The 17861-nt window shown below is 40.6% G+C and overlaps 2 protein-coding genes across 4 annotated transcripts; one reads left to right on the plus strand and one right to left on the minus strand.

The window, feature by feature from the left end:
- The first annotated feature begins 194 nt into the window (after positions 1-194).
- On the plus strand, positions 195-12628 carry arhgef16 (Rho guanine nucleotide exchange factor (GEF) 16). 3 transcript variants are annotated; one of them, XM_058389713.1, is made up of 16 exons: positions 195-405; positions 1589-1761; positions 2517-3130; positions 4444-4495; positions 4903-5060; positions 5398-5454; positions 6628-6788; positions 8083-8235; positions 8440-8569; positions 8681-8755; positions 8990-9082; positions 9316-9470; positions 10483-10632; positions 11041-11111; positions 11282-11383; positions 12316-12628. In XM_058389713.1, the coding sequence occupies exons 3-16, from the start codon at positions 2618-2620 to the stop codon at positions 12453-12455; spliced, it is 2010 nt and encodes a 669-aa protein (XP_058245696.1). In that variant the 5' UTR covers positions 195-405; positions 1589-1761; positions 2517-2617; the 3' UTR covers positions 12456-12628. The 3 variants fall into 3 exon arrangements, with proteins under 3 accessions (XP_058245696.1, XP_058245695.1, XP_058245694.1); XM_058389712.1 differs by lacking the exon at positions 1589-1761 and adding an exon at positions 2252-2409; XM_058389711.1 differs by lacking the exon at positions 1589-1761.
- ybx1 (Y box binding protein 1) lies at positions 12620-17813 on the minus strand. Its single transcript, XM_058389715.1, has 8 exons — positions 17468-17813; positions 15486-15549; positions 15236-15269; positions 15044-15133; positions 14527-14838; positions 14310-14407; positions 13930-14200; positions 12620-12959 (listed from the first exon to the last, which is right to left on the minus strand). The coding sequence occupies exons 1-7, from the start codon at positions 17796-17798 to the stop codon at positions 13972-13974; spliced, it is 1158 nt and encodes a 385-aa protein (XP_058245698.1). The 5' UTR covers positions 17799-17813; the 3' UTR covers positions 12620-12959; positions 13930-13971.
- Between the last annotated feature and the right edge of the window lie 48 nt (positions 17814-17861).

Genomic DNA, 17861 nt, shown 5'->3' on the forward strand with positions numbered 1-17861 from the left:
ATGAAAGAATTAACATAGCTAAACAATAATCTTTTTTTGGGCCAGAAACCAAAATTTTGCACATAACTAAAGCCCATACCATAGCTCATACCTATATTGACCAGCAGATGGCGCTATGTGCCCTTACCTACTAATCAGCCTTAAAGGATGGTAATAATTATTCTAATGACCTTCAACTCCTTCGTAGAAAAGAACGCAGGGAAAAAATGCCCGAGGCTTGGAAAACAACGCATTTAAATGATATAATTTTAAGCCATATAAAGTCACTTTGATAGAGACACTTATAAGAAACATCCTGTACTCAAACACGGTGTTGTGGGCGTGGTTTTCACACCTGTATTCGTATATCCGGAAAGATCCGAGTTTGCTCTTCGGATGAACGTGTCCCGGTGTTAAGCTATATAGGTAAGTGTTTTTGTGTATTTGGGTTTTTTTTTCTATTATTATTTACATTAAATGCCATTAACCTGCAGCTTAAATAGCGATATAATATCGAATGTTTTTAGAGTCCCGAATCTTGAGAATGCTGTGAAGACATTTGTGGTGTTTGTTTGTTTGTCCTGAAAGCGACTCTGTGTACCTGAGGAAAAGATTCATGCTAATGTCGCAACCTTTATACTACAAGGAGAGTGGGGAATAAAAGTCTCTTCATGCTTTCACTGCGGCTTTTCACTTTATTTTGTACAGGCTAGGTTCGAGCTTTTCATTTTAGGATTTACTCTTGATACCAAACACACATTTCTATTCCTACAAGTTTACTTTAGGAACGCATACTTATTTTTTCCGCCTTAAATGTACAGTAATCACTGTAGTGTGTAGTGTTACTGTAGCGCGCGCATGCGTGTTTATGAACTGGACATAACCTGGCTTAATATCCAGTTTATCTGGGTGTGTGTAGTTTCAGTTACCGAGCACTATGTCTATCAAAACAAATCGATTAAATGTCCCAAGTGACTCATATACAGATAATAAAATAATATATAACAGATAATGAATTACTATTATGCATTTAGTAACTAGAAATTGAAAACAGATACACTATATTGGGCAAAGGTTTTGGGACACCCCTCCAAATCATTGCATTCCGGTGTTGTTTTTCAGGGGTCAAGCTTGGCCCCTTAGTTCCAGTGAAAGTAACCTTTTAACGCGTCAGCATATACCGAGACATTTCATGCTCCGAACTTTGTGGGAACAGTTTGGGGATGACCCCTTGCTGTTCCAACATAACTGCCCACCAGTGCACAAAGCAGGGTCTATAAAGACATGAATGAGTGAGTTTGGTGTGGAGGAACTTGTCTGGCTTACACAGAGTCCTGACCTCAACCTTTATGATGAATTAGAGTGGAGACTGCGAGCTAGGGCAAAACTGGGATGTCTGCCTTTACATGTACATGAATGTAATATGGAGTTGGCCCGCCCTTTGCATCTATAACAGCTTTAACTCTTCTGGGAAGGCTTTCCACAAGGTTTAGGAGTGTGTTTATGGGAATCTTTGACCATTCCTCTAGGTTAAGTTAAGTTGCCTTTATTTGTCACATATACATTACAGCACAGTGAAATTCTTTCTTCACATATCCCATCTTTGGAGGTTGGGGTCAGAGTGCAGGGTCAGCCATGAGAGGGTTAAGGGCCTTGCTCAAGGGCCCAACAGTGGCAGCTTGGCGGTGCTGGGGCTTGGACCCCGATCTTCTGGTCAACGATCCAGAGCCTTAACCACTTGAGCTACCACCTCCCGGACAGGCACTGATGTTGGATGAGAAGGTCTGTCTCACAGTCGCCGATGTAATTCAATGATTTGGAGGGGTGTCCCAAAACTTTTGGGAATGTAGTGTATATGGGGTTAAAATCAAGAGTGACGCAAGCAAAATTCTGTCTTTAAATCTGTCCTAACTGGACACTTGAGTGTTTTTCTGCTGTTTAACATGGCAGCCTCTTTCTGAATGGAGTGCACAAAGTTATATTGTATTGTTCTGAATAACAGTATCATCCATGTGCATTATCAGGACTTGCAGTCTGATTTTCTTACTTATGCACACTTCAACTTCTCACACAACCCGGAACATTCTTTCAGTCTGTATATACACGAGACTTTATACTTGAATCAATTCTTTCCTTAGTACTCAGAAGACTGGTGTGATTTAGTTGCTTTGTTGCTTGTTAACTGAATTTCAATTCAGATCCTATCAAACCTGTTTAGGAAAAGTTTCCGAAAGTTGTTTTACTCATCTGCTTTTTTTTTAAATTCTCATAGAAGCAATGACATAAAGGATGTAATGAAAACAGTACATAAACCCGGCTCCAGACTTGCTTCAGGGATTCCCCTGAAGGTTGCAGTTTCTGTTTTGTTTTCTAGGACATACTTGATTTCCATGTATTGTCAAGCTAATTATGATTATTTAAACAATGCAGGTGAGTTAAACAACTTTTAGAACCTGCTCCTAAACAGGTTTTATTGAGTTCCTAATGAAATGTGTAGCTGACCAGGACCAATCCCACCCCACCTTTCTCTTTTGCAGCCTGCAGGTTGTGACAATGGTCCGCTGAGAACCCTGAGCCAATGTAACCATTACAACAGAAACTCTTCAGCAGTTCCCTTCCTAAGTAAAACAGGTCCAACATGTCACACCAACAATCCCAGACATCCAAGGGGGACCAGTCTCCTCTCCTTCTGGACAGCATGCTCTCCTCCAAGCTTCATCTGGAAAACCAGGCTGATAGTTCATCATCAAACACAGAACTCACTGTACCTGGGCAGCCCCCACGGACTCCTGTAATCCTTAGCACTCAGAGCGAAGTGGCTCGGAAGCTTGGAACCCAGCAGCTCATCCCCAAAAACTTGGCTGTCACCAGTCGGCCAAAGAACCGCCACCACACCACGGTGGTCACGATGCCTGTCGTCCGCGAGGCCCAAAAAAACATCCAGCGTTTCTCTCATGATCCTGACCTCTTATGGGAAGACTATGACGGTGATGATGGTGGCTTGCGCAGGAACCGCAGGAACAAGTCATACCGAGCTGCCATCACCAGTCTCGATGCAGATTTGACCTGGAAGCAGGACCTACTGGTGCCTGTTAGTGAGGAGCAGGAGAAATCACCCAGCCAGAAGCCAGCCCCCAGCTCTGGACACAAAGTGAGCCATACTGTAACCTTCTGGGGTTTTTTTTTCTTAATGTTGTTGAACATTGAAGGTATTCAGAGTAGAGAAGTGTATGGGTAGTGAAGATTCAGTAAAATATAGCACATCTGTATTCAGAGCTCAAACATAACTACTGCATACAGCATTATCCCTTTTTTAATGCTTTCCACCATCTTTTCAATTTTCTGTCATATCAGCCTTTTTACTGAAAGAAATGTTGTTTGATTTTATATTTCATTGTATTGCATTTGACAGTGAATGTCCTTATTCCATCTGTAAATTTCTGTCTCAGATTTCTTATCAAAGGCTTAAAGGCATGTGATCTAGACACTAAAAAAAAGCCTGTTTCAGATGCTTGGAGGTGTGAACTACACGCAGTTAATTTGCATTATTTCAAGGAAGCATGCAAAAATATTCTGTGTGTAGATTTAAAAAGATTTACACTTCACACTTAAAAGATGTGTGTAAGTGTGTGTAACCCCTCTTTTAAATAGTTTACTTTCTCTTCATAAATATAAGCTCTTTTGAGCTTAATTCACCATCCTTAAAATATGTGAATGCAGTCTTTCAAAGCTGACACTTATTTGTTTTCTTCTTCAATTTAATTTGTAGCAGATGTTATTTTGGATTGAATTTTATTTTAAGATATGCAAATCTCTCTTCTTTATCTTCGTTATTAGCAATATAAATACCGTTCATAGAACTGGGCACACAAAACCTCAGTATATGCTCTGCGATTGTCCTAATGGCAGGTGTTCAGGGAAATAAGTGATTAAATGAATGAATTAATATAAGATTAAGAAAAGACACTATTGCCTGGTGACACCTGATGGATTGTGCATTCGACTTTAATTTTTTTTATTGAACCATGATTTTTTCCAGTCATCCTGCAGAATAGATGCAGTGATTCAATGATTCAAAAGCGTCCCTGAAACACATGGGAGTAATCAGTGTGTTGTGGAAAGTTTGTGATCTGGCTTAGTGCTTTGTCCATGATTCGCTGTGTTAGAGTAAGGAATGCGTGATTTTGTTGCAGCAGCTGGACTGCTGAGTGAGATAAATCATGTTTGGTATGTAAAATACAATATGCATTTGTTGTGAATTCCTATTTTAAATATATTTGAATAATTGGCTATGCAAACATGTGTAAGACTTAATGTAATTTCCCATGAGTTGTCACACCAAGAAGCTCCTAACATTCCACAGGGATAAGATCACTTCATCATTTCACTCCATTTTTCTCTCTCTCTCTCTCTCTCTCTCTCTCTCTCTCTCTGTCTGTCTCTCTCTGTCTCTCTCTCTCATAGAGAACCTTGGGTAGAAAGAGGAACCAGAAGCATGGTGGATCCTTTAAGGATGGTATGAAACCTAACACAGTGCAGGAGTGGCAGGGATTTTGACATTCATTGCATTCTGCTGTTTATTGAATGGGGGAATGTGTTCAGTGTTACCAAGAAATTTCTCCCGGTTAATTGAAGGAACTAAAACTACCAAATATGTAGAGTAATATGTGAAATAAATTTCATCCCATCTGTGGACCTAGAGCTAAACCTTTGTATGATTTTATATATATATATATATATATATATATATATATATATATATATATATATATATATATATATATATATATATATATATATATATATATATATATATATATATATATATATATAAAATATTGGTTACCATTCCTCATTCTTCAGTAACACTAGTAAGTATACACAAGTGATCCATGATCCATAACCACTGCCATCTTGCCACAGATCCACGGTTATACCAGGAGATCAAGGAACGAGGTCTCCATTCAAACAACCTGGGACCTGATGATGATGATGACTTTAGCCAGATACCAGAAGAGGACCAGGGTATTATTGTGAAGAACTACAAGGCAGCATACATGACCTGGAGTCAACTTCCTCAGGTAAACAGGAGACAGGAGCAGGAAAGATTGAGTGAAAGGAGAATGTAAATGCATAGTAATGGAGGTCATAGACCTATGGCTCATATGGTCAATTAACTTGTCAGCTTTAAATATGTAGAAGATCAATAATGTCTGGATCCCAGACTTATGTTATGGTCCTAAAGACATTTTAGCACGACTCTTTATAACTTTCAGGGTTTCAGATGAAATCTTTTAAACTTTGTAGCTCTTGAGCAGGAAGTTGAATCCTAACCCTAGTCTAATGACTGAAGTATCTGATCTAACTACAGGTTTATGGTTCTTAGATATTTTTTTTTGTCTCATATGAAACTCCCAGGTTAAGGAGATGGACATTCTGGACAGCATTTCACCTGAAGAGCGTAAGCGGCAAGAGGTAAGCAGACTGTGAAAAGAAACAGCAGTTGCTGCATATTTATGTATTAAAGCAAAACTTCTTAAAAATGGAAGGTATATGAAACACCACCCCAGCCATGAAAATGAGCAAATGTTTATCAAGCAGTCCTTCAATCTCTCTTGTTAGAACTTTAGACAACTGCATGATGGCTTTAATATTCAGAGCCTGTTATCTTCTTTGGGATTTTCCGCCATTCCTGCAGTAGAGCATATTGGCACAGAACGTATTGGTCATGATATCATTTTCTGATCTTATGATCAAAGGTGTCTTAGAGGTGATCTATAGGGCAGGTGGTCAATATATCAGCTAGATTTAACAGTGATGTATTTTGCTGAAAGATTTTGGAACACAGTGAAACAGCTTTTTTGATACAGATCTGAGATCACTCACATCTGACCAACCTGCTTTGATTCCAGCACAAGCGGGTTTTTTTTTTTTTTAAACATTCATATCCTTGTGGGATGAACAGGAAGCCAAATATTTTCTGAAGACCTTTTAAGATGATCTGGACCTCATAAGCATAATCCCGTATTGCCACACATATTGTGTGTGTGTGTGTGTGTGTGTATATATATGTATATGTATGTATATGTGTGTGTGTGTGGATAGATAGATAGATTTTCATTTATAAATACATTAATATTTTCAATACCGAGGAAAATGTTTCATTGTCATAACTATTGTCTCCACTGACTGAATAGCAGGGACTTTCACATGTGATAAAGGCTAAATGTTGGCTCGGTTTGTGGCAATTCACTGTTTGGTTTCTGAGTGGAGTTTCTCACTGCTGTGTAAATATCAAGGTCCACCTTGTACTCACAGCGTGGACACACCCTGTTATCCTATTCTTGACTGTTTCCCGTCATGCAGTATTATGTATCTAGGCAGGTGCTTGTAGTGCTATATTTTGTACATACGTGGTTCACTTTGAATGTCAAATCAGTTTTCAAGCCTACCTATCTACAGGATATATGGAACATTATGCTCAACTTTGTCCATGCATTATATACATTACATTATATACATTTACATTAAAGCATTCATTTTCTTTTCTTTTCTTTAATTTAATTAATATTAGTATTGCTATCTGTTCACAAAGTGCAATTTTCCTTGTTTCCTTCTCAAAAAGTACATTTCTGTGCATTCGTGTAGGTCATTTTTGAGATTATGACATCCGAGTACTCCTACCTGCACAGCTTGGGCATCCTGGTGCATCATTTCAAAAGCAGTGACGATTTGAGGAAGACTATGACTACAACTGAACACCATCACCTCTTCTCTAATATCGCCACAATCCATGCCATCAGCAAGCGGTACAACATCGGAAACTCTACAATACATCTCCACACATGTTATTTTGAAGACACTATATAAAACACATTTAGATCAGTTTTCAGGGCCACCGTCAAACCATACTTTGTGATTTATACCCAGCACACAAAGTCCACTTTATTAGGAACACCTGAGTGTTCAAGTGGCATAATAATAATGCCGATAGTGCTCAAGAGCTTCAGTTGTCAAACATCGGAGTGGGGAAGCATGTTATCTAAGTGAGTTTGACTGTGGCATAATTGTTGGTGTAAAGTGGGATGGTTAGAGAATTTCAAGAAACCGCAGAGAGAATTCTTGAGATTTTCACACACACAGCAGTCTCTAGAGTTTACACAGAATGCACAGCTGAAGAAAAGCAGGTGACATTATTCAGCTGTCCAGATTCAATGGAGCTTCATTTAAGGTTTGGTGGTGTGTTGTGCATACCGAGATGCACTTCTGCTGACCACGGTTGTGAAATGTATTTGAGGCTTCCTGTCACTTCGAAACATTCTGTGACCATTCTCCTCTGACCTCTCTATTCATACAAACACTAATTCAGAAGTGAAAATATGCACATTTCTTTCAAGTCGACAATACAGTTTGCTGTAGTATAACAACAGTTGTCTGACTGTCTTAAATTGTTTTGTGCTACTTTTCAGAACGGTACATGGATGCTTGGTACATGGATATGGAAATTAGTTAGAGGAAAGAGTAAAAGCAAACACAATTATCTCACAATGCTGTGGGGAAAACTTGTCTTCAAAAGCTTTCCAGTGCGTCACGGTTGTCTTCTAACTTATATTATTATGCCGTTTGCAACATTCACCTGAAGAGAAGGCTTGTTGAGACACGCGTGTAAAACTGGTTTCGCAGCCTAAACACTGTAGGAATCAGGTTTCTCAATATGAGGGTCTTTTTGCGCACCGCACTGCTCTTTACATTAACGTACAGTGACTGAGGAAAACTGGCGTAGATTTTCAACAAGAAGCAAAAAATATACTTTGACGCTTTTCTCCATATATTTGGAACCATGTGGCACATGTCCAGCTTAACTTATGAGTAACTGTTTAAGTATGAGTTTAGGAACAGAGCGAAGGAATCTAGATTATGCTATAATGGAACATGGGAGGGACTCTTTTGTAGTTGTTTTTTTAGCCTGGGGGTTGTCAAATGGCTGGGAAAACAAACCTTGAGAAAAGCCTTTGTACATGCTGTACAAGATTTCAGCAAAATGGCAAACAAACTCGATTTCTTTGAAATTGGTTCAACAAACTGTTGCAATTTTTTCTGCAGATTTTTTGAAGCTCTCGAAAGGCGTCATCAAATGAATCCACTCATTAAGGACATCAGTGACATTGTCCAGGACCACGCTGAGAATCACTTTGACCCATACATCGTGTATTGCTCCAACGAGACCTTCCAGCAGAGAACACTGCAGAAACTACTGTAAGCACACATTCGGAAACGGGACGAGTAGCATCTTGTGGCTAAACCTTAATAATGATGAATGCAATTTGCAGGAATTGTTATATTTCACTATTTTGTGATTTGAATATGTTGAAAATATCACTAGGGTTAAATATCATTTGGTTGTCCTGTTTCCTCCTACCTTCCCAAAGCACATCAGCAACCTGTGTTTGTGTGTTTCAGTTTAACTAATACCACCTTTAAGGAGGTGCTGAAAAGAATCGAGAGCAGTCCTGAATGCGGAGGATTACCCATGATCTCCTTCCTCATTCTGCCCATGCAGAGAGTCACTCGTCTGCCCCTGTTGATGGATGTGAGGAAGACACACAAGCATATTTATAGAAACTTTTCTTCACAGGGGGAAAAAATGTCCTATTACTTCCTAGTGGGACCAAAATTTTTGTTTCTCTCTTCATTCATGCAGACCATCTGTCAGAAGACGACAAAGCAGACGACTGAATACTACGCAGCTCGCTGGGCGCTGAAGGCAATCAGTCGGGTACGACTGCAGGCTAATTGTTTATAGCTAAAAAGAATTTAAATTCATGGTTGGCCCAGGTCAGACTGATTGAATGTGCTGTAATTCTTTAGATAAACTTGGAAAATAAATGCACAAAAAAATGTAATGATGAAATAAATATGTTAAAGTATGATCCATGTAAAACACATAGATGATTTTTGTGTGAGTGTAAAGTGGGCTTGAGGGTAATTTGATTGTTCGTTTGCTCTTCAGCTGGTAAAAAGCTGTAATGACGGCGCCCGGAGGATGGAGCGCACCGAGCAGATGTACACCATCCAGAAACAGATGGATTTTGGAAAGATTAAGGTCTCTGCTTGTGCACTGTAGTCATATATAAACAATTTACAATCACATGCCTTTCTTATTTATGCAATTACTGTCATAAATAGATTTAAGCTAAATACTACATTGTGGTGATGCTTTGTAAATACAGCTCTCTGTGAGTTCAGAACCAAAAGGAGTGTAATGAGAAACTATTTTTGTAATGTAACCACATACAATGATCTCACTGAGTTCGCTCTTCCCTCGTGTTCGTATAGCCATTCCCGCTGATCTCAGCCTCTCGCTGGCTGCTGAAGAGAGGTGAGCTGGCCGTGTTCACTGAGGACCTTGGGATCTTCCGGAAGGCCTTCGGCCATAAGAGCTCCTACCTCTTCCTATTCAATGATGTACTCATTGTTACCAAGAAAAAAAGGCAGGTCTACTCATCTTTCACTACTCTCCACAACCGGATTACTTAACTGTCCAGTCTTACTGATAAGCATGGACTTCTTGTAATGGATGGGAGATTCATTTGTAGTGAAGCAGCTTTAAACCACTATACCATTAAATTGTCTTGAGTGGAATACATAAAATCAGCACAACAACTTCACACTCGTATTCATATAAATTTCTGCTTAAAGTTTTTTAAGCTTCCTAGCTTGAGGGATAGAATAGGTAGGTGAAATAATCAGTTTCTTTTCCATTTATTGTATTGTAATGGACACGTGTTTTTAGCCATTAAACCTTCTACATGTGTTTTTCTAACTGCCCTATAAGTTAGGGAAGGGGGTCAGAGATGAGTTAGGTTTAGAGAGAGACTGGTGAATGGAAATACAGACACAGACAGGAAGAGACTGGCTCAGATGAATACAGACAGAAGACATGGACAGAGAGAGAGACCGAAGAGACGGATACAGACTCGGACAGAAACAAACACAAAGACGGACAGAGAGAGAGCAAGACGGGCGTAAAAAGGCAGGCATGAAGATCGAGACACAGACAGAAACCCAGAGCTCACTTTGTGGAATAGGACAGTTGGTGTAGCAGAACATGCCTTACATTCCTACACAACTCTTAAACGTATGTAGTTCAGAGGACTTTAGCTATCAGTCACACCCAGGCAATCCAGTGAGTGGAATGCCCTTATCATTAGTGGTTATGCAAAATAATGGTGAAAATGCTATTCATGATTATTTTGCTCAGTAAACAAATGAACACTTTTATCTATCCAGTGTTGCTTGTCTAAAATGAATTACTGCAATAAATGAACAGAAAGCATCCGCTTCACATTATAAAATAAACTGTACCGTTCTCCCACTACATTTTGGAAAACTTCTCTAGGTCTCTAGTAAATATGGTTTTATTTTGTGTGCAAACTAATCACAAGCTAGTTTTATAATGTGTTTGTATACACGTTCTAAATGTGTGTGTGTGTGTGTGCGCAGTGAAGAAAGCTACTTGGTGTTTGACTATGCCACTCTGGAGAATGTGGAAGTTGAGGAGGTGCAGGCTGCTGACAAGCTCTACCTGCGGCTGGAGATGAAACCTAACAGCGAGGGGCGCTGTGAACAGATGTCTCTGGTGGCTGAAAACAAGTGAGTACAAGCCACATCTTTAGTGCCATCTGCTGACACAAATGATCAACTCCCAACTGTGTGTGTGTGTGTGTGTGGGTGTGTGGGTGGGTGGCTAGCAGTATATTCCAATAATCAGCAGACAGATCTTTTTTCCTCTATGTACACCCTCTTCCTTCCACCTATAAATAGAACATATGTGCACCTACAGAAGCATGAAACTTTTAGAAAATATTAGAGTAAATTATTTGGTTGAAATATCTGCTACAGAATCTGAAAAAGAAAAAAAAAAAAGCACCCAGGATACTGCATAGCTGGCTGATGTTTTATTAAAATTATGTTTTTATCTGCTTATGTACAATATGCATAAATTGAATAGTTTTCATTATTTTATATTTGTATCGGAGTATGAATGTCCTGTGTTTGCAGGCTGGACAGAGCTCGCTGGGTCACTGCTCTACGCTGGTCTAAGCAAGGCGGTAGTTCCCCTATCAAAGATGGTGAGCATGGACTCACATATTTACAAAATGACTAAATTGGGCTTGGTTTTATTTAGTTAAGGATATTATGTTGAAACAAGTTAAATGATTTGCAGCTCTGTAAAACTGTTCTCCCATTTTGTATTTTATCCATTTAAAGGTGCTTGTTGTAATACTTGTGTATGTTACAGCACTTCCTCAGTATGAAACCACCAAAGCATATATGCCCAAAGAGCCAGATGAGCTGAGTCTCCAGCAAGCGGAAGTAGTCATCGTCTTGCAGGAAGTGGATGGTAAGGACAGTTTACAAAACTTCTTCAGGTTTGACAACTTGATGTCCTAGAGGCACCTCATCTATCTATTTAAGTGATTCTATCCATTGATGCTAAAACGAACCTATTATAATGCTGGTTACCTTTCTTATAAACAGTATTTACGTAACAGAGCCTGAAGCAAATCCAGCAAGATAGAATTCCTTTTGTTCCGAGAGATGCCTTGCCCGGCGTGCCAGTGTGACAGAATACCATAAGACCGGTTTCATTTATGGTACAAATTGCCCATTGCAGTTATAGAAGTGGCTCATTTTAAACACTCACTCACTATTGCACGTCAGAGTCCGGCACAGATCTGATGGTAATTTAACCTATAACAAATGACAGATTTATATTAATATGCTCAATGCTAAAGAGAAGCATTGTTTAACAAAGGAACACATTTGGAATTAATCTGAAATTTTCTGTTATGTGATGAATGCTGTGGAAGGAATCTCAGATGTCGGTGCTTTGTAACATTAAGTTTTCTGACATGGGAGTCTTTACAATGTTTGACAAAAATTTGTCTCTAAGAACTTGCGCCATAACAGAAGCGGTTAAAACATGTAGTTCCAGTATAAAAATTTAAAATCATTGGCATAGCATAGGGGGTAAAAAAAGGTACAATAACCCACTGTGGGCTGACTTTGCATCAGGCCACATCACACAACCCTGGCATGACTTCTTTTCCTATAACAGCATGTAGTGGCTCCAGTATTGCAAAAAGGGACACACTTGAGTGAGTCAGGAGTGGCACTGTCCTTCAATAAATGTTTACAATTAAAATAGACTTTGCTTAATTAACCAAGTGTTTGTGTTTCTGATAGGCTTAGGTTTAATTTATGCTTAAAGGCTGAAGCTTGACACTGCATTATCAGTATTTTGATCTTTAACTGTAGCTGCACATTTCTCAGGTTGGTGCTATGGGGACAGGATGAGAGATGGAGAAAGAGGCTGGTTTCCAGCCAGCTGTGCTACACAGATCACCAACCGCACTACCATCGAGAACAACATCCAGCGTATGCAGCGACTGCGCAAAGAGACTGACGTCTGAGCAGAGACTATACCATAAAGCCTCTCTGACTAAACTACAGAATACCTGCTATCAATTAATACACAAATAGCAGTTTCTTTTTTAGAGTAAGCATGTGACCCTTTCATATTGTGAATGAACAATGCACTTGCCAGAGGGTAAAAAATCAAACAACAGACCAATGAGAAAGTTCACCTTTGACTTTTATTTTTCAGCTTGCCTTTTGTTAAAATTCATGTTTGGATACATAAAAAGTTATTTAAAAATGTCAAACTGACCAGATATCAAATTACTTTTAAAAACCATTTGGTGTAAAAACATAAGACCGATTTAGAAAAACATCTGTTGTTTCCCCAAAACTTCAGCTGTCACAAAAATAATGGAAAAACACAAAATAGGGCTGCATAGATACTGCAGGCAATCAGTGGTAATCTGGTCAAATGCATGTTGCAAGCTTTAGACGATCGTCAGGTCAAATCTGGTTCTTATTGCTCAGATCTTAGATGTTTCTTCTTGTTGACAAAACTGAAAAGAAAATGGGGGGGGGAGTTAATTCAAGTAGAATTAGGTTTATTAAGATAAATGTTCTTAATGTAAAATATTTCTAAATTGCAATTGCCCTCGGAATTCAAACAAGAAATGCAGAGGACAATAAAACCCACAAGGTAATATGTTGGGAATGGTGGGCCAGGCATACACACTGATCAAATACAATGCATTAGTTTATTCTGCCTCTATTGCAAAGTCTGTTCCAGCTTTGTGTCAACTGAAAGTGCAAACTGAAACACTAACCCTGATGCCAACCTCATTCATTATCCCTTTGCAGTAGACTGTAACCACTAATTATTTATACTGTCATTTGTATATCTTGTAAGATTTTTTTAAAGCAATTTTGTGGTGGGTGTGGAATTCAACATGGTGTATTGCACTGATATCCAATCAGATGCATCATCTTTCACTATATGTAATATGAATACAGTTAGAAGAAAAAAAAAAACTCCTTGTTAAAGGATCATATGATTAAGGCTTTTTATGGTTTATACTTTAATCTGGTCGTAGTATAGTCCTTTATGTAGAATGACCATTTTTGACTGAGCATTGCAACAAACTTTGTATTACGTTGACAACTTAATTTTCCAAAGTGGTCCAATAGTTAAGAAAATTTTGCCATGTAGCTTTTAGAATGCGTCACACAGAAATGCCCAAAACGTGTTAACATCTAGTCATGAACAGTGACCCTAAAGCATAACTCAAACAAAAGTGACTCCAAAAATGCCTTTTACAGTACTCTGGAAATATTTTTGACATTAACAACTTCTATAAATGGAGACAGCTATGATGTGGCCATAGCTCACTTAGTAAACCCATTTATGAGTTTATCTACAGGAAAGGTTTAACCACAATTCTTGGCAGTTAGATACAGCATAATTATAAATCACTGAACACTCCTGTGTGCTTAAATAGTAGTTAATGCAAAAAAAAATGTAAAACCAACCCGGCAGGATGGTGCGAGATGGTGACGCCGGCGGCGGTGGGTCTACTCGTTCCCGCCCTGTTCAGCCTCGGGAGCGGCTGATTTGTCGCTTGATGCATCGGCTGCCTTGCTGTCCTTGCCATCCTGGGGCTTGGTGGTCTGAGGCCGTCTACGGCGGTAGTTGAAGTTGCGGCGGTAGCGGCGCTGTCGGGGCTCCTGATTCTGACCGCCCTCGCCCTGGTTCTCCTTATCCTCTTCCCCTTCCCGTGTAGGCCGGGGTCGAGGTGGGCCCCTGTGTGCGCACAGCCATGTAAGCAATAAAGCTATAACTACTTTTACATTATTCCTGTAATGCGTAACCAAATAGTCAGATCCTACAACTAGCAAACAAGCATACAAACCTTGGTCTGAACCTTGGTCGGTAGCCTCTGTAGTAGTTCTGTCTCACTGGTTTATTGCCCTGGTCTTGACCACCTTGATTCTCATCACCTTCCCCACCCTAGAAGCAACATTCCAATGAGGGGGGGAGGGGGAAAGCATTATATGCATCTATATTCATATAACAATGCATGTTTTATCACACAAGTCCATTTTAGTCATGACTTTGTTTCACTGTACCTCTGTCATCTCTCCCCTGGGTGGAGCATTGGTGTAGGGAGGTCTGCGGCCATAGCGTCTTCTCACGTAGTATGGGGGGTAACGCCTCCTGCCAGGGAAGGTAGGTTTGCGCTGCTGCTGCTGATCACCTTCACCAGTGCTGTCTCCTGCCTCCCTCTTTTCTCCCTCTCCATCACTTGGGTAGTTGTCCTGATAGTCGCGTGGGGGGCCCCTCCTGCGTGGGTAGCGTCTGTACCGGTTCCTGTCGGCCGCATATTTGCTGCCCTGAACGGGCACTCCGCCTGGCCCAGTAACATTGGCTGCCTCAGCACCCTGCAGAATTGGAGTTCACACACGGTAAACGTTAGCTTTGGGAAAATGGTTGGATGCATGAATAAAAAGGTCTCACAATCCCACTTGTGCTCCGTAAAATGACTGGGAGCTTTTTAATAAAAGTAACTGATTTGTTTCTACTGAAAGACAGGCAACATTTTACAGGTTATTCCTTATATTCAGCCTTATCGACATGGAGCTTCACCTTTTCTCCTTCAACCACATCAAACTCCACAGTCTCTCCATCCCCTACACTGCGAAGGTATTTCCTTGGGTTATTCTTCTTTATTGCAGTCTGGGGACAACAATCATCAAAAAACAAGCAATTACATCGGGTGTTTTAATGAGCGTGGCAGTAAGAAACAAAAAACCATCAGCACACATGACTCACACATACCTGATGTACAAAGACGTCTTCTTTTGTGTCATTCCTTTCCATCAAAACAGAACAACCAAACAAGAGAAGCAACATTATTTAACAGAGATAAAAAACAAACAGGATTTAGATAATGGTTACTAGGTAAACAATAACATGATGTTTAGAGGACTCGGCAGCTTGGTTATAAGTATTTCAAAACTTTAATAGGATTGGGGATGTTCCCTGACCCACATGCTGTCTAGTTTCTGAGGGGGTTCAAGTAGTTTACCTGTTGATGAAACCATAGCCGTTTCTTACGTTGAACCACTTCACTGTCCCCAGGACCTTTGTTGCTACAAGGGGAATGAACAAAAACAGGCAAATAAGAACTATGAGCTTCAAAAGTACTTTTCATTCACAAGGGTATTTTAGTGAAATCACAAACAGCACAGCTATTAAAGAAGCATCGGGAACCTAACCCATTACCAAACTCGAAGCCGACTCTATTTATAGCCACCAACTGTCGCTCTGTTTATAGACTGTGATCTAAAACTGTCTGCATAACCAGCTGCTCATATCTAATATCTTTTATTTCCAAAATTGTCCTGGTTATGAGTGGAGTATGAGCGTGCGGGCTGAATTTAACATGAGCTGCTGATTTCAGAGTTAAAGTAAACGACATCCTGGATAAACAATTCTCGTAGAACGAGTTACATAAGGTCACCGAACTGAAGCAACGTCAATTCATTATTTCAAGGAAATGACATGCTGATGGCTGAAAGCAGGAAGACATGCTCAAGTCACACGTGGTGCACTACACTGTCTTCAGAGAAACCATTATAAAATCGAACAGGATTACTAAAGTGTGCTGTACCATGTGAAATCTGTACAACGACCCCGTACCCTCGGGGTAAGGGGGAAACGATTTGCCAGCGGTGTGTGCAGCTAGCTAGGCTGCTAACTAGCCCTTCAAGATGCGCTTATAGCAACTAGCCTCAACCATGTGGTCGGACATGAGCCAGTAAGAACAGTCGGGTCCGTTCACCTCAGGTATACATATACAAACCAATTTCCTGCTTTAAGACACAAAGCTTTAGGATGGACAGGTTTGTTTCGGTGTAGCTCCTCTAAAATCAGCCCAAGTTCGTGCACGCATAGACAATAGAAATGTCCGCATCCCAGCAGAGCGGCGGACATTTTGGGAATGCCAAGTTAAAGCACATAGCCAGCGACACTGAACCAGTTTGGTCTCTACGTGGATTTACGACTATGGTAATATATCTAGGGTTTAATAAACGTGGAGACGCGTCACAACTCCGGTGTTAAAAAGTCCGGATGATGTGCGCTTTTGTCCATATGATCGCGCTGTACAGGTAGGCCAGAAGGCTAGGCAGACACGGACTATCGCAAACAAAGAGTAGCTCAGCTCGCTTGTCTCGGATTACTCTTAAACAAAGTAGAAAATTTTATTCAGGAAAAATAACTCGTTCCATTATTAAATATAGTCCATAATGATATATCCATTAATTCACAAGGAAACAAACCGAGCCCTAGCCATCAGTAGGTGGATTTTGAGGACAGGAGCCCAGCGGGTCATGATCAAGGCCAAACTCGCCTCGATATCAGGAGAGCCCAAAGTGCCCCCAGTGTCCAGCGGGGTCAGGTCCGTCTTCATTCTAGTACCACCGAGTAGTCGTTTTACCCATAATTTTGAATCATTAAATACATTTTAATTGTTTTGGATACAGATTAGTAGCCGGCCGGCGCTGGAACACGCACACAGGCCTCGGGTTAGCACGAAGCTAGTTAGCATATCGGCTAGTCTCTCAGCCATGAAGCGATGTCGGATCGACACGCGACAGGAATGGAGCAGAGCGCGTGCGTTGCTGTTTGGATATTTTACGAAAATTAACCGTCGCCGCGACTGTAAGTTGATCCAGCTAGGCAAATGAACGTTAACTTACTTTATTCAAGCAAAAGAAAGCTGTCTAACTTAAGAAACTTTACCATTCAACTCATTTATTTTTATTTTCCCCTCACAGTAGCAGTAGCTACAGTGATATCGAAAAACTTCTGACAAAAAAAAAAACTGCCCAGTTTTTCGTCAGTTAATAAACGGTATTTAACTGATTTTACAAGGTTACTGAGGTACCACAGAGGTTAGTCAAATCCCAAAAGGCCTCCTTAAAAATACTTTAACGCTAGCCCCGGAGTGTGGTCACTACATTACACACGGTTTAGTACAGTAGACACTCAGGCTAGCTAACTCACCGATGACCTTCTTATCCCCCGCTGTAGCTGCGGCTGCCGGGCTGGATGGGCTCTCCACGTCGGCGGCAGGCTGCGGCGGCTGCTGTGTTTCGGCCTCGCTGCTCATGGTGGTTTCTTGTTGGTAAAGCCGGCGGTGGCTCTCTAGTGTGTTCTTTCCCGGTGCTAGATGGTAACCTGGGCCGGCGGTGGTGGGGGCTACTGCCTTCGGGCTCTCTACTTTCCTCTCTCCGCTCCCGTTGCCGATCGAACTGGACGGACTTAGAAAAGACACTGGAGGATATTCCTGAGTAACATGCCATTCTTTCATCGGATTGGTCGAGGCGTTGGTCATCACCCTCTTACGCACATTTCTCTCAAGCTGATTGGCTCGCTTTGATGTCAGTCATGTTGTGTC

The sequence above is a fragment of the Hemibagrus wyckioides genome, linkage group LG05 (assembly GCF_019097595.1).
Source record: "Hemibagrus wyckioides isolate EC202008001 linkage group LG05, SWU_Hwy_1.0, whole genome shotgun sequence".
Lineage (NCBI taxonomy): Eukaryota > Metazoa > Chordata > Actinopteri > Siluriformes > Bagridae > Hemibagrus > Hemibagrus wyckioides.